The sequence below is a fragment of the Salvelinus sp. IW2-2015 genome, linkage group LG14 (genome assembly GCF_002910315.2).
Source record: "Salvelinus sp. IW2-2015 linkage group LG14, ASM291031v2, whole genome shotgun sequence".
Lineage (NCBI taxonomy): Eukaryota > Metazoa > Chordata > Actinopteri > Salmoniformes > Salmonidae > Salvelinus > Salvelinus sp. IW2-2015.
The window spans coordinates 28,142,664-28,159,251 of record NC_036854.1 but is presented as its reverse complement, the minus strand read 5'-3'; the positions used below and the strand labels follow the sequence as shown (position 1 = coordinate 28,159,251).

Genomic DNA, 16,588 nt, shown 5'->3' with positions numbered 1-16,588 from the left:
TTCTTTAGGATTAAAACCAAATAAATTCTTTATTATAATACATTTGCTATAACACTGTGAAATTCACATTGTTGGAGTTTGAGAGCAGTCTTCATTTCGTTGGCATAAAAATAAAAATAAACGTTTTGGGAATCCCTCCACTTTCCTCACGAATATCCCCCCATAACCTTTGTCAGTGTATAATGGATATAGGCCGATTTAGCAGCAGACTGTCATGGGTAATGCCAATGACAACCATTTAGCTTTGCTCTCAAATACAGTACAGTAGCCTATAAACATCCTGATTCAGTGGGTCCTTTAAATTGTACATACCTGTTGCTTCTTGACATTTGTGATTTTAATGATTTATTTATTTATTTACATGAGAAAGCACCCTTTTGAAAATAATATAGGTTTTGCTAAAAAAAAGGAAATATAATGTTCCTGATGATCAGAAGTACAACTTGTGCCAAGTTGCCTATAAAATATGACAGTCTATTTACAAAAAGAAAGATAGTTTCAGTAATTTAATAACAGTGTTCGCTAAAGAGATAGTATGGGGAATGTGTACTTGTATGTGTCCATTTGGTGAGAGAAGCTTCGCACAGCAGCTTTCAATACATCAGTCAGTTGCCAAACTGAGGTAATGGAGGAATATCACACAAGCCATACAATAAACATTGTCATGTCTTTGATTGGTTTGAATGGTCGCCTGACTATCCAGAAAATGTTCCTCAATAAACCCTTTCCTAACCATGGACGAGGATGAAGGGTGGTGATGGGTGGTCGGAAACAAGCATGTTCTAGGAATGTATGGGGTGGAGACCCCAACAAAAACTAAAACATACTCATGTCACAAAGTGAACCCCCAAGCATAGTGACTTTCTCAAGCTGGTTGTCACGCCTTCTCTCTCGGAAGATGGGCATGTCAATAAAAATCTTACTTACAAAAAAGGGAGAAAAAAATTAAGAGGCAAGGAAACGTCATAAAATAAAACCTAAATGACAAAGAACCTTAAAATGCCCTGGAAATGTCTTCAGTCCATTCACTGTACACAGTAACAATAGTTACCCTCCTTTCTCCTTGTGTGTTCTGGCTGATTGAAGAACAGTGATTATTGTGTGACACTCTGGCTACGGACCAAACAAATGCTTTCTGAGAGGTTATAGGCTCTAACAAGGAGTCGTTGAGCACAGGTTTGTGTTACTAACACATGGATCTGGTTGGATGAGTTTGAACAGTCCATGTTTGGTGCCAGAGGAAGGAGGTGGTGGTCAGGATAGCACAAGATGACACCGGTGACCTCACGTGGACTTCTGCCGATAGTGAAGGGTTAGGTCTCCGCCGCTCTTCCAGATAAAATGCTTGACCGTCCGCAGGTCCATGTTGGGATCCAATACCTACAGACAATGAAAAGTGGGAACATATATTAATACATTTTAGTCATTTAGCAGACGCTCTTATCCAGAGTGGACTTACAGTAAGTGTATTCATCTGAAAATAGCTAGGTGGGACAACTACATATCACAGGCATAGTAAGTACACTTTCCCTCAACAAAGTAGCTATCAGCAAAGTGAGAGCTAGAAAAGGGAGGGATTGTTTAAGATACTCTTTGAAGAGGTAGGGTTTTTGTACAGTAAGCTATACAGTACCTGATCCTGACAGAGCAGCTCAATCTTCTCCTCGGCCAGCACGGCCACGTCCTCCTCCTCCTTCTGCTGCTCGCTGGGCTTGTCGTTGTTCCCCGAGGCCCCCGTCTGAGACTCGTTGTCCAGGTTGATGATCTTCTCGTATACGTGCTCCATCACCTTCCTCACCTGGAGCATGTCGCTGGCCGACAGACGGTCCCTACGGAAGAACCACAACGTTGGAACATAACTGCAAGCTTAGAACATTGATAGGTGAGATAAATAGTTCAAGTGAAATGATACCATTAGGAAAATGTGTTTTGCAGGGAAGGATGAACAAAGAACAATAATAGGAACAGAAAAACAGATTGTCGGTTTAAAATGTTGTACTTACTTCTTTAAGGTTTTTGCACCAGAGGAAGAATGAGGCTGGAGGTAGAATGGGATTTTGTTGAATTTGGGCATATTTTTCTAAATCACAGGGAAGAATCATACATGAGAACCATATTGTATCAACACTACACAATTAGCTATAATACTGTAATGTTAGAAGATATATATACAGTACCAGTCACGGAGGTGTGTGCAAAGCTGTCATCAAGGCAATGGGTGGCTACTTTGAAGAATTTCAAATATATTTTGATTTGTTTAACACTTTTTTGGTTACTACATAATTCCGTATGTGTTATTTCATAGTTTTGAGGTCTTCACTATTATTGTACAATGTAGAAAATAGTAAAAATAAAGAAAAACCCTTGAATGAGTAGGTGTGTCCAAACTTTTGACTGGGACTGTACATGTATTATATTTATCATTAATAATAAGTCGAGAGCTCACATCCACGGTGATGTCGATGACCCACTGTGGCACGGTCTCGTTGAGCAACATGGACTCAGTTTCACCACCTGAGTCTCGACACAACAACCTGGAGAAAGAAAGGGCCGGGTGGGTGGGGTTTGCACTTCTGGGACTATTCCATTACACCGGAAAAAGCTTGATTGAGCGCCGCTTAGGTACAGTATTTCAGCGAAAACCAGTACTATTTCCAACCATGTCTGACTATGACAGGGCGGTTTAGCACAGACTTCAGCAGCATGGATGGAAAATGTTCATATTTCATGTACTCTAATGCTGTGTATTTTACCTGAACAAGGTCCTTCCCCCTGCCTCTCCAAAGATGACTGGCGTGTGAGGGGGAACATGGAAGTAGCCGTTACCTTTCTGTATCCTGCTCTCATGCTCCCCGTTCACTGAAGACAAAGACGAAGACGAAGACACACACACACACACACACACACACACACACACACACACACACACACACACACACACACACACAATCAGAACATACACTATCACTGAGATTTAATTCAACTCAATAATGTCAGAAGAATATCAAAGGCTGCCTGTATTATACTTTATATTATTATTATATACATATTATTACAGTAGTATGTGTAAGTGTGTTTTTCAAGTGTTAATGTCAGGTGCACAAGTACAGTGAAATGCCTTTTTTGCAAGTGCGTGTGTGTGTGTGTGTGTAACAGCGCACCATGGTTCATCTCGGTTTCTTCATCCATAGGGTTGACGTGTGTCCGGGGCCAATACTCCAGTAAGGCCTGCAGCAGCAGTCCACCCAGGTTCACTAGAAGAGAAGACCACTCTATACGGACGGTACTGCGCATATGGGACCATATTCACTTTGTGTGGGTAAAAAGTCCACTTGATCTTGCAAGGCAGTACATTTTATTTAAAAAAGCGCTCACATTTGGGATCAGCCCCATCAGGACTGGAGAAGCCTGCATCCTTGGCCGACACCCACGCAGCAAAGCAGTCACTCTCATCCAGCGTGATGGTCAACATCTACTCAACGGAATTTGTGCATTAAAATGAAGGCAAATCACTGTCCTACCTATTGATATTACTGTCCAAAGCTTTACAATGTAAAAAAAAAGAAGCAGGATCATCTTACCCCAGTCTTAAGATCCACAGAGAACCAGTTTGGCACATACACCATTTTAAACCTCTTTTTAATCTCTTCGTCAAACTCCATCTTTCCCAGGTCTTCCCCTTTACATGCCTGAATGAGGACAAGAGGTATTCAATCAAACGATATGGCAAACGATGGAGAGATGGCAGAGAGATGAAAGATGGCAGAGAGACGAAAGATGGCAGAGAGACCCAAATGTAAAACACAGAAGGCAATGGGCACGCACCTTTAAAATATCCCAGTATGCAACGTTGTTGTTGGTATCTTTGGTTAGTATATGTCTCTTGTCGTTCAGAATGTGGCATTGAATAATGCTGGCTCCGCCTAGTGGACAGAAATACACACAACACCCATTTATGCCTAGAACGTACAGTGTACAAAACATTAAGAACACCTTCCTAATATTGAATTGCACCCCCCCGTTTGCCCTCAGAATAGCCTCAATTCGTCGGGGCATGGACTCTACAAGGTGTCAAATGCATTCCACAGGGATGCTGGCCCATGTTGACCCCAATGCTTCCCACAGTTGTGTCAAGTTGGATGATGTCCTTTGGGTTGTGGACCATTCTTGATACACACGGGAAACGGTTGAGCGTGAAAAACCCAGCAGCGTTGCAGTTCTTGCTACAAAAATGAAATCTTTTGTCTTGCCCATTCACCCTCTGAATGGCAGACATAGACAATCTATGTCTCAATTGCTTCAAGGCTTAAAAGTCCTTCTTTAACCTGTCTCCTCCCCTACACTGACTGAAGTGGATTAAACAAGTCAATTAGGGATCACAGCTTTCACCTGGATTCACCGGGTCAGTCTGTCATGGAAAGAGCATGTGTTCATAATGTTTTGTACACTCAGTGTACAATATCTATCATATTCTAAATACCAGAATTTGCAATACAAAGACTGAGAGACTTACGAAGTTAAATGTTTACCTTTAACAACCTGCTCGGGCTGTGTGCAGAGAGGCGTCAGGGGAGTAGTGCAGTCGTTGTCGTAATCTCCAGATGCTCGGAAATTGTGAATGCCCTTCAGAGACTGCAATGAATCATGACAGGAAACATAAATCAGGGAGTGAACATTGCATTAAAAGTATACAGACACAAGGTTCTCTTAGAAGAGACACACAGGCTATACGGAATTCTTTGTTTCTACTGTGTTATATCCAGTATAATTCTACTTCCATGTAATATTAACATATCAATTACTCATATAAAACCCCTGTTGTTCCACTCCAGCTATGATACTTACCCATTTGTTGACGGTGGACTTGGTGGTGGAGACCCAGAGGGCCGTGGGGGGGTCAGCTGAGCGGTCCAGCTCCATCTGAACCAGGGAGACACAGAGCAGCCTTCACTTAAAGGTCCAATGCAGACGGTTTTAGCTCAATTTCAAATCATTTCTTGGTAACAATTTAGTACCTTACTATGTTTGTTTTAAATGAAAACTGTAAAAAATAAATAAAAATAGCTTCTTAGCAAAGAGCAATTTCTTAAGCAAGAATTTTGGTGATGTCACCAGGCAGGCCAAAACTCCATCCCACCAAAACAGGCAGAAATTTCAGGTGGTATTTTCAAACATCTCTTACACTAAAAGGGCATTATCATCACTTTCACAATTGCACAGTATTATTCCAACCTCATAGTGTGTAAATATATATAAAACACAGGAAAATACACATTTTTGACTGCACTGGGCCTTTAAGGCTGAGACAAGAAAAAACATTGTATCATTATGACTGGACTGTATATGGCTCAAAATACTTCAGTCGAATAAACATCCAGGCCTAATATCTACAACTGCATTTCCCAGCATGTCCTCTGCTCAGAGTATCCCAGTAACCACACCCCTCTCACCTTGAGGACGGGGGCCTTCTCCTCACAGACGAGCATACGGAGCTCTGGGTTCCTCAAGTCGGTGCAGTAGATCTTGCGGTCGCGGCCACCAGAGTAGACATGTGTGAAGGCCTCGTTGACCTGTAGGGCCCATACGCCCTCATCGTGCACCCGGTAGGTGGCGATGCACCGCTGCTGCCCCAGCGACCACAACCGGATGGTCCCGTCTGAGCTGCCCGAGAGACACTGGGCGGGAAAAGAGAGCTGTAACATTAGGAAGGCGAAATCCCAGTTGAAAATTTCAGGTTGGAGGCTTCCCTCGCAGTTTATTCCCTGCTGATTCCAGAAATCCTCCAAATTGTATTTTTTCCCCAAATGTAGTCCTTTGTTCCTGTATGAAAAATAAGGCTTCCACAAAAGAGTACCAGTGGCTGACATTTTTAAAGGTGAGCGACAAGATTAGATTTTTAAGGGCCATCCTTACCTGAGTGCCATCCCTGTTTAGCAGTAATGATTTGACGTTGTCTGTGTGGCCTTTCAACTTCATCAGTTTGGCACAGGTTCGAGGATCCCAAACTCTCAGTACCTTTAAAAGGACACATTCACTCTTTATGAGGTATATGGGAAAAAAACATAGTTAATTTCGAATAGCCAAACCAAAAAATTAAAAAACATATGTTAAGGTTTTTGTTGGTGGCACTCTTACACGCAGAGGTTTACATTTTTGTTGGTGGCACACTCGTTCATGGTGTGTGCCACCAACAAAAACTGGCAGTAATTTYGTTAATAGACCAATGAGAAAGAGAGTTCCAAACCTCTCAGCCAATAACAGCTAGTTTTCCCCTCCCCACTCAGACCACTCCCAGAAATTGCTCTTCGCTAAGAACCTATTTTTGTTTAATTTTTGACCATTTTAATTGAACAATCACAGTAAGGTACTTAAGTGTTACTCATAAATTATTTGATATTGAGATAAAATGGCTGCTTTGAACCTTTAAAACACATCTCACTTTAGAAAATGGCAGTAAAATAAATCAGCTTCAGTTAGCTGGAAGTATTATACCAAATGTCATCACACCACTGGAAACATTAAGAATATATCAATAGAAATGTGATTTAAGAACCCACCTTTTCAGTGGACCCTGACACAATGACGGTGCCCATCTGATTCATAGCCAGACTGTAGATGGAGTCTTTGTTCCCACTCAGTGAGGAGGCTGGGAGAAGATAACAACAGCATAGTTACAACACTCAGGTCTGACTCAACAGACTTCTGGTTAGTCAGTGGCACTTAAAAGACCGGTAAAGATACCCATCATTCAAATTGATGTGTACTTGAGGACATTAGCTGTGTTCGAATACCCATACTAACATACTGTATACTACATACTTAATGCGTATATACTAGCTAGACATCTTACAACTTCATTAACAATGTCCATTGAGACCGCACAACGACTATACCACTTAGCTAAGAATGACGTGAATAATCAAGTCAATAAACGTTGGGTAGTTAGATAGTATATAGTTAATATACTGGCAAGTTTGATGTATTAGTAGCCAACTACCTTTAGGTAGCTAGCTAACATAACGGTACATACAAGCAACTGCTGTTATGATATGCTGTTTGTAAGGCTAGTGTGGCTAACAAATTGTCAGCCAACTTAAGGTGTAACGTAAGTTATTTGAAAAGGCAGTACTTTATTACATTGCTCAACATTTTCTTAACATTTGTCATAATTAGTTAAAGCAATTAATTTGTATCCGCTCTCGTCGGACTTCGGCTGCATCTTCAAATCTGAAAATGTTGTGAAGACCCGCCCATTTCTGAAGAACTGCATTATGCACAGAAAGTGTGTCTACTGCTTGTATACTTCGTATTTCGGTGAATTTAGTACGACATCTGGAAACTTTTGGCATACTAACTATATCCATATTATGACCAATAAGCCTACTACATACTCAATTTACGTCACAAATAGTAGGTTAGTGAGGTTAGTATGAGCATTCGAACACAGATATCGTCTTCAACGAGCGATGCCTCCAGATATACAGTACATCTATCTATATCTGTACAGTATATTCCAAGTAGTCCAGTGAACATTTAAAATACTCAGTCCAGGGTGTGCCTATGACATGGTAGCTGAGATATGTTCATTAAGGCATGCAATAGAAAACATTTGAAAACATTTTGCAAGAGGAAAAAAAAATTAGCATTTCTTATTGGAGCCCAGGTAATCCCTCCCCCGGTTAGTCCTTTTTTTCAGTTTGGTGCTGAATGAACGTGATCCAGATGAGAGAGCATACTCACTGGTGACGGTGTTATTGGAGGCAGTCAGTGCTGTTAGTGTGTTGACGTCCCATAGGAAGATCTGTCTGTCCAGCCCAGCTGAGGCCACCAACTCCTTGTCCTTGGCATAGGCTAAGGCTTTGACATAGTCCTGTACAGACAAAACCATAGCGTTTTGATTCAAAGTCTCAGTGCTTTTAAAATTAGATTTTGGTTCCAATTAGGCTAAAGCACATATCTTGAAATGTGCATGCTAAATCTAATGCAGCTGTAGAGAAATAAAGTTGCATCGTAACTTTCGCTTTAAATATGCATTGATCTCAAACGAAGATGTGTGAACACTGAAGTTATGGGTACTTATCTCAGTATAGCATTCAGGCCTTTGTGATGACACTTGAAATGGGATAAGAGGTGTGGTATTTTGGAGCTATCAGTATACAGTATGGTATTGCTTACCTTGTGTGTTCGCAATGTGGACATGCAGAATCCCTTATGTGCATTCCAGACTTTCACTGTGGTGTCTGAGGAAGCAGATATCACTGGAATACAGAGTGAGATTATTCAGACACAGGAACAATAGGAAAAGGTAATATGGCTTTAAAAAGCGACAAGATGACAATTTATTTATAAAAATGGCTTGCAGGCATAACTGTACCAGACTGCAAAACATTCCAAATATATACAGGGCCTTCAGAAAGTATTCACACCACCTGGCTTTCACATTTTGTTGTGTTACAACCTGAATTTGAAATGGATGAAATTTAGATTTTGTGTCACTGATCTACACACAATACCCCATCATCTCAAAGTGGAATTATGTTCTCAGAAATTAAATAAAAATACAAGTTGGAATGTCTTGAGTCAATAAGTATTCAACCTCTATTTTGGCAAGCCTAAATAACTTTAGGATTTTTGAATGGCTACCCCATCGCTGTACCCCACACATAATTATGTGGGACCCTCAGTCAAGCAGTGAATTTCAAACACAGATTCAACTACACACACCAGTGAGGTTTTCCAATGCCTCGCAAAGGGCACCTATTGGTAGATGGGTAAAAAAAAAAGAGCAGACATTGAATATCCCTTTGATCGTGGTGAAGTTATAAATGACACTTTGGATGGTGCAAGGTCAACCACTGGGGAGCCAGGCCGAGCCAATCAGAATGAGTTTATCCTCACAAAAAGGGCTTTATTTCAGACAGAAATACTCCTCAGTTAAATCAGCTGCCCGGGTGGCTGGTCTCAGACAATCCCACAGGTGAAGAAGTTAGATGTGGAGGTCCTGGGCTAGCGTGGTTACACATGGTCTGCGTTTGTGAGGCTGGTTGGACATACTGCCAAATTCTCTAAAACGATGTTGGAGGCGGCTTATGGTAGATAAACATTAAATTATCTGGCAACAGCTCTGGTGGACATTTCTGCAGTCAGCATGCCAATTGCAAGCTCCCTCAAAACTTGAGACATCTGTGGCATTGTGTTGTGTGACAAAACATTTTAGAGTTGCCTTTTATTGCCCCCAGCACAAGGTGCACCACCTGTGCAATGAGTATGAAGTTTAATCAGCTTCTTGATATGCCACACCTGGATGGATTTTCTTGACAGGGATGTTAACAAATTTGTGCACAACATTTTTAGAGAAATAAGCTTTTTGTGCTGATGGAAAATTTGGGGGATCTTTTATTTTACTTCATGAAACATGGGACCAACACATGTTGCGTTTATATTTTGTTCATGTTATGGGTATACTTGTCATCGGCAAGGACTAGGGAGTTTCTTAGGATAAGGACTTTGCATAGGCAAAGTCCTAGAGGAAAACCTGGTTCAGTCTGCTTTCCAACAGACACTGGGAGACAAATCCACCGTTTAGCAGGACAATAACCTAAAACTCAAGGCTAAATATACACTAGAGCTGCTTACCAAGACAACATTGAATGTTCCTGAGTGGCCTAGTTACAGTTTACGTCAAATTGGCTTGAACATCTACGGCAAAACTTGAAAATGGCTGACTAGGAATGATCCACAACCAACTTGAGAGTTAAATTCATAGCAACATTTGCAATGCTCTTAAGAGACTTACCCAGAAAGACAGCTGTAATCGCTACCAAAGGTGATTCTAACATGTATTGACTCAGGAGGTTGAATACTTTTAATCAAAAATATATTATAGATTTTCTTCTTCTACTTTGACAGAGTATTTTGTGTAGATCGTTAACAAAAAATGACAATTAGATCCATTTAAATCCCACTTTGTAACAAAGGAAATGTGGAAAGTCAAGGGGTGTGAATCCATTCTGTAGGCACCGTAGAAGCAAATATCCATAAAACGGTTTTGCCAATTTGCATGTGATGGATATGTCCTAAAATGTAGTTGTGTTTCAGTGATCATTCTTTAATAATAAAAAATATAGGCTATCCATTCTGACGGGTAGGGCTCTGTTCTCAGAGAACTTAAAACTCTGGCTTAACAAGTCACACTGACTCACATGTCTTCCCATTGCAACAGAGGACGATGTCATTGACCCAGTCCGTGTGGTGTTCCATCGATGCAATGTACGGGTCCTGCTGCAATAAATAAGACTTATGCTGCAATATCAGTGGGTTTATGCAAGTATTCTATGACAATCAATTACAATAACAGCACAACAAAAAGCTTGGCGCTTTTCATTCGAACATTGGCCATGGATATTGGTCTGTACATCTATACATCTGACATATCAGCTCTTTCTCAATGTTTCTTTACTTGACACCTCACATCTCCCCCATATTGGAGAAGAAAGTCAGAGGGGCAGGACCTTGGAGTCTCTCCTCCAATACAGCTGGGGGAGAAAAAGTGATAGGATGCAAGCAATCAACACATTTTGACTTTATGGCTGTGTTATTTAGCGGAAACTATCACAGTGTGACCTAGAGTGAAAGGGTTCAAAGGGTCAAGATAGGATGGCATCCTGCCAGATTAAGTGTGTAGGTGACGGACAGGTTACCTTGTGCTGGTTGACGCTCCATATCCTAATGATGGAGTCTCGGCCAGCTGTGAAGAGGCGGTTCAAGGCCGGGTCGAGCTGCAGGGCGTTCACCCCATTGCGGTTATACTTCTCCACCTCATCCCTAATCACATAGGATACCTGCACAGAGAATTGGATATGAGTGCAATTTGAACCACATAACAAAATGAAGATGGATTGGGATTGTTTCTGGTGAATCCTTGACATTGATTTTACTGAGTTACATTTCATATAAGGAAATGAGTCAATTTAAATAAATTCATTAGGCCCTAATCTATGGATTTCACATGACTGGGAAAACATGCATCGGTTGGTCACGGATACCTTAAAAAAGGTAGTGACGTGGATCAGAAAACCAGTCAGTATCTGGCGTGACCTCCATTAGCCTCATTGATCGGTTTGGGCCGCGACACATCTCCTTCGCATAGAGTTGCTCAGGCTGTTGATTGTGGCCTGTGGAATGTTGTCCCACTCCTCTTCAATGGCTGTGAGAAGTCTATGGATATCGGCGGGAATTGGAACACGCTGTCGTACACGTTGATCCAGACCATCCCAAATATGCTCAATGGGTGGCATGTCTGGCGATACATTAGAGGTCGACTGATTAATCGGCATGGCCGATTAATTAGTGCCGATTTCAAGTTTTAATAACAATCGGTAATTGCCATTTTTGGATGCCGACTATGGCAGATTACATTGCATTCCACGAGGAAACTGCATGACAGGCTGACCACCTGTTACGCGAGTGCAGCAAGGAGCCAATGTAAGTTGCTAGCTAGCATTAAACTTCTTATTAAAAAAACTATCTTCACATAATCACTAGTTAACTACACATAGTTGATGATATTACTAGGTTAACTAGCTTGTCCTGCGTTGCATATAATCAATGCGGTGCCTGTCAATTTATCATCGAATCACAGCCTACTTCGCCAAACGGGTGATGATTTAACAAATGCACAATCGTTGCACCAATGTACCTAACCATAAACATCAATGCCTTTCTTAAAATCAATACACAGAAGTATATATTTTTTAAACCTGCATACTTAGTTAAAAGAAATTCATGTTAGAAGGCAATATTAACTAGGGAAATTGTGTCACTTCTCTTGCGTTCATTGCACAGAGTCAGGGTATATGCAACAGTTTGGGTGGCTCGTTGCGAACTAATTTGCCAGAATTGTACATAATTATGACATAACATTGAAGGTTGTGCAATGTAACAGCAATATTTAGACTTAGGGTTGCCACCAGTTCGATAAAATACGGAACAGTACCGTATTTCACTGAAAGAATAAACTTTTTGTTTTTGAAATGATAGTTTACAGATTTGACCATATTAATGACCAAAGGCTCGTATTTCTGTGTGTTTACTATATTATAATTACGTCTATGATTTGATATAGCAGTCTGACTGAGCGGTGGTAGGCGGCAGCAGGCTCGTAAGCATTCATTCAAACTTTCCTGCGTTTCCCAGCAGCTCTTAGCAATGCTTGCTTCACAGCGATGTTTATGACTTCAAGCCTATCAACTCCTGAGATTAGACTGGCAATACTAAAGTGTCTATTAGAACATCCAATAGTCAAAGGTATATGAAATACAAATGGTATAGAGAAATAGTCGACGCATCATAATTCCTATAACTACAACCTAAAACTTCTTAACTGGGAATATTGAACAACCAGCTTTCATATATTCTGAGCAAGGAACTTAAACATTAGCTTTTTTACATGGCACATATTGCACTTTTACTTTCTTCTCCAACACTGTGTTTTTGCATTATTTAAACCAAATTGAGCATGTTTCATTATTTATTTGAGACTAAAGAGATTTTATTTATGTATTATATAAAGTTAAAATAAGTGTTCATTCAGTATTGTTGTAATTGTCATTATTACAAATATATATATTTTTTAAATTGTCCGATTAATCAGTATCGGTATTGAAAACTCATAAATCGGTCGACCTCTAGTATACATCCTTGTGACATGGGGCCGTGCATTATCATGCTGAAACATGAGGTGATGGTGGTGGATGAATGGCCAGACAATGGGCCTCAGGATCTCGTCACGGTATCACTGTGCATTCAAATTGCCATCGATAAAATGCAATTGTGTTCGTAGCTTATGCCTGCCCATACCATAACCCCACCATGGGGCACTCTCTGCACTCTGTTCACATCAGCAAACCGCTCGCTCACACGATGCTATACACGCAGTTTGCAATCTGCCCGGTACAGTTGAAACCTGGATTAATCCGTGAAGAGCACACTTCTCCAGCGTGACAGTGGCCATCGAAGGTTACGACACTGAACTGCAGTCAGGTCAAGAACCTGGTGAGGACGACGAGCACACAGATAAGCTTCCCCGAGAACGTTTCAGAAATTCTTCAGTTGGACAGCTGATGAAACTGGGTATGCACGAGTGGCTGGTCTCAGACGATCGAGCAGGTGAAGAAGCCGGATGTGGACCACCCCCATATCCACATCGAAGGGACAGCAGTGGAGAAGGTGGAAAGCTTAAAGTTCCTCGGCGTACACATCACAGACAAACTGAAATGGTCCACCCACACAGACAGTGTTGTGAAGAAGGCGCAACAGCGCCTCTTCGACCTCAGGAGGCTGAAGAAATTTAGCCCGTCACCCAAAACCATGACAAATTTTACAGATCACAGCCTGGTACGACAACTGCACCACCCTCAACCGCAAGGCTATCCAGAGGGTGGTGCGGTCTGCACAACGTATCACCGGGGGCAAACTACCTGCCCTCCATGACACCTACAGCACCTGATGTCACAGGAAGGCCAAAAAGATCATTAAGGAAACCAACCACCCGAGCAACTGCCTGTTCACACTGCTACCATCCAGAAGGAGAGGTCAGTACAGAAGCATCAAAGCTGGGACCGAGATAGAAAAACAGCTTCTATCTCAAGGCCATCAGACTGTTAAATAGCCATCACTAACTCAGAGGCTGCTGTCTACATTGAGACCCAATCACTGGACACTTTAATAAATGGATCACTAGTCACTTTAAATAATGTCACTTTAATAATGTTTACATATCTTACATTACTCATATCACATGTACCGTTGAAGTCGGAAGTTTACATACACCTTAGCCAAATACATTTAAACTGAGTTATTCACAATTCCTGACATTTAATCCTCGTAAAAATTCCCCGTCTTAAGTCAGTTAGGATCACACCTTTATTAAGAATGTGACATGTTAGAATAATAGATAATTTATTTCAGCTTTTATTTCTTTCATCACATTCCCAGTGGGTCAAAACTTTACATACTCAATTAGTATTTGGTAGCATTGCCTATACATTGTTTAACGGGTCAAACGTTTTCGTGGAGCCTTCCACAACCTTCCCACATTAAGTGGGTTAATTTTGGCACATTCTTCCTGACAGAGCTGGTGTAACTGAGTCAGGTTTGTAGGCCTCCTTGCACGCAGACACTTTTTCAGTTCTGCCCCCACATTTTCTATAGGATTGAGGTCAGGACTTTGTGATGGCCACTCCAATACCTTGACTTTGCTGTCCTTAAGCCATTTTGCCACAACTTTGGCAGTATGCTTCGGGTCATTGCGACAAAGACCCATTTGCGACAAAGTTTTAACTTCCTGACTGATGTTGCTTCAATGTATCCACATCATTTTCCTTTCTCGTGATAACATCTAATTTGTGAAGTGCACCAGTCCCTTCTGCAGCAAAGCACCCCCACAACATGATGCTGCCACCACCGTGCCTCACGGTTGGGATGGTGTTCTTCAGCTTGCAAGCATCCCCCTTTTTCCTCCAAACATAACAATGGTCATTATGGCCAAACAGTTCTATTTTTGTTTCATCAGACCAGAGGACATTTCTCCAAAAAGTACAATCTTTGTCCCCATGTGCAGTTGCAAACCGTAGTCTGGCTTTTTTAATGGCGGTTTTGGAGCAGTGGCTTCTTCCTTGCTAAGCGGCCTTTCAGGTTATGTCAATATAGGACTCGTTTCACTGTGGATATAGATACTTTTGTACCCGTTTCCTCCAGCATCTTCACAATGTCCTTTGCTGTTGTTCTGGGACTGATTTGCACTTTTCACAACAAAGTACGTTCATCTCTAGGAGACAGAATGCGTCTCCTTCCTGAGTGCTATGATGGCTGCGTGGTCCCATGGTGTTAATACTTGCGTACTATTGTTTGTTCAGATGAATGTGGTACCTTCAGGCGTTTGGAAATTGCTCTCAAGGATGAACCAGACTTGTGAAGGCCTTGAAACACATCCACAGGTACACCTCCAATGGACTCAAATGATGTCAATTAGCCTATCAGAAGCTTCTAAAGCCATGACATCATTTTCTGGAATTTTCCAAGCTGTTTAAAGGCACAGTCAACTTAGTGTATGTAAACTTCTGACCCACTGGAATTGTGATACGGTGAATTATAAGTGAAATAATCTGTCTGTAAACAATTGTTGGAAAAATTATTTGTGTAATGCACAAAGTAGATGTCCTAACCGACTTGCCAAAACTATAGTTTGTTAACAAGACATTTGTGGAGTGGTGGAAAAACAAGTTTTAATGACTGCAACCTAAGTGTATGTAAACTTCCGACTTCAACTGTATATACTGTATTTTATACCATCTACTGCACCTTGCCTATGCCGCTCACCCATCGCTCATCCATATACTTATATGTACATATTCTCATTCACCCCTTTAGATTTGTGTGTATTAGGTAGTTGTTGGGGAATTGTTAGATATTACTGCACTGTTGGAACGAGAAGCACAAGCATTTCGCTACACTCGCATTAACATCTGCTAACCATGTGTATGTGACCAATAAAATTTGATTTGGAGGTCCTGGGCTGGCGTGGTTACACATGGTCTGCAGTTGAGGCCAGTTGACATACTGCAAACTCTCTAAAACAATGTTGGAGGTGGCTTACGGTAGATAAATTAACATTCAATTATCTGGCAACTGCTCTGTTTGACATTCCTGCAGTCAGCATGCCAATTGCACACTCCCTCAGAACTTGAGACATCTGTGGCATTGTGTTGTGACAAAACTGCACATTTTAGAGTGGCCTTTTATGGTCTCCAGCACAAGGTGCACCTGAGAAATGATCATGCTGTTTAATCAGCTTCTTGATATGCCACACCTGTCATGTGGATGGATTATCTTGGCAAAGGAGAAATGCTCACTAACACGGAAACTAATCCGTGTTAAAACTGAAACTAATCAAGTGTCATAAATGGCTTGTAAACARTGGTAATGTATTGGACTGGTGAGTTTTTCAGGATAGAAAATGAATAGACACAATCCTAGAGGAAAACCTGGTTCAGTCTGGTTTTCAGACACTGGGAGTTAAATTCACCTTTCAGCTGGACAATAACCTAAAACAAAGCCAAATATACACTGAAGTTGCTTACCAAGACAACATTGAATGTTCCTGAGTTGCCTAGTTACAGTTTTGACATAAATCGACTTGACAAAGCAACCAACTTGACAGAGCTCGAAGAGTAAAAAAATAAATAACGGGCAAATATTGTACAATCCAGGTGTGTAAAACTCTTAAAGACTTACCCAGAAAGACTCACAGCTGTAATCACTGCCAAAGGTGATTCTAACATGTATTGACTCAGGGGGTTGAATACTTATGTAATATACAGTGGGGAGAACAAGTATTTGATACACTGATGATTTTGCAGGTTTTCCTACTTACAAAGCATGTAGAGGTCTGTAATTTTTATCATAGGTACACTTCAACTGTGATAGACGGAATATAAAACAAAAATCCAGAAAATCACATTGTATGATTTTTAAGTAATTAATTTGCATTTTATTGCATGACATAAGTATTTGATACATCAGAAAAGCA

General features: G+C 41.0%; 1 protein-coding gene across 4 annotated transcripts in view; it reads right to left on the bottom strand.

Annotated features, from left to right (window-relative positions):
- Nucleotides 1-981: 981 nt before the first annotated feature.
- The window catches only part of LOC111973054 (WD repeat-containing protein 48), a 17,791-nt gene continuing 2,184 nt past the window's right edge, over nucleotides 982-16,588 (bottom strand). The window contains exons 2-19 of one of the 4 annotated variants that reach the window (XM_024000208.2): nucleotides 10,701-10,841; nucleotides 10,203-10,281; nucleotides 8,176-8,258; nucleotides 7,741-7,870; nucleotides 6,558-6,646; nucleotides 5,914-6,036; nucleotides 5,451-5,675; nucleotides 4,846-4,920; nucleotides 4,530-4,632; nucleotides 3,826-3,923; nucleotides 3,582-3,689; nucleotides 3,376-3,472; nucleotides 3,162-3,254; nucleotides 2,754-2,859; nucleotides 2,447-2,534; nucleotides 2,004-2,080; nucleotides 1,634-1,829; nucleotides 982-1,380 (exon numbers count right to left, since the gene is read on the bottom strand). In XM_024000208.2, the coding sequence (XP_023855976.1) occupies nucleotides 1,285-1,380; nucleotides 1,634-1,829; nucleotides 2,004-2,080; nucleotides 2,447-2,534; nucleotides 2,754-2,859; nucleotides 3,162-3,254; nucleotides 3,376-3,472; nucleotides 3,582-3,689; nucleotides 3,826-3,923; nucleotides 4,530-4,632; nucleotides 4,846-4,920; nucleotides 5,451-5,675; nucleotides 5,914-6,036; nucleotides 6,558-6,646; nucleotides 7,741-7,870; nucleotides 8,176-8,258; nucleotides 10,203-10,281; nucleotides 10,701-10,841 (2,007 nt within the window). In that variant the 3' untranslated portion in view covers nucleotides 982-1,284. The remainder of the gene's footprint in view (nucleotides 1,381-1,633; nucleotides 1,830-2,003; nucleotides 2,081-2,446; nucleotides 2,535-2,753; nucleotides 2,860-3,161; nucleotides 3,255-3,375; nucleotides 3,473-3,581; nucleotides 3,690-3,825; nucleotides 3,924-4,529; nucleotides 4,633-4,845; nucleotides 4,921-5,450; nucleotides 5,676-5,913; nucleotides 6,037-6,557; nucleotides 6,647-7,740; nucleotides 7,871-8,175; nucleotides 8,259-10,202; nucleotides 10,282-10,700; nucleotides 10,842-16,588) is intronic. The other 3 variants (XM_024000210.2, XM_024000209.2, XM_024000212.2) reach the window with 3 other exon arrangements.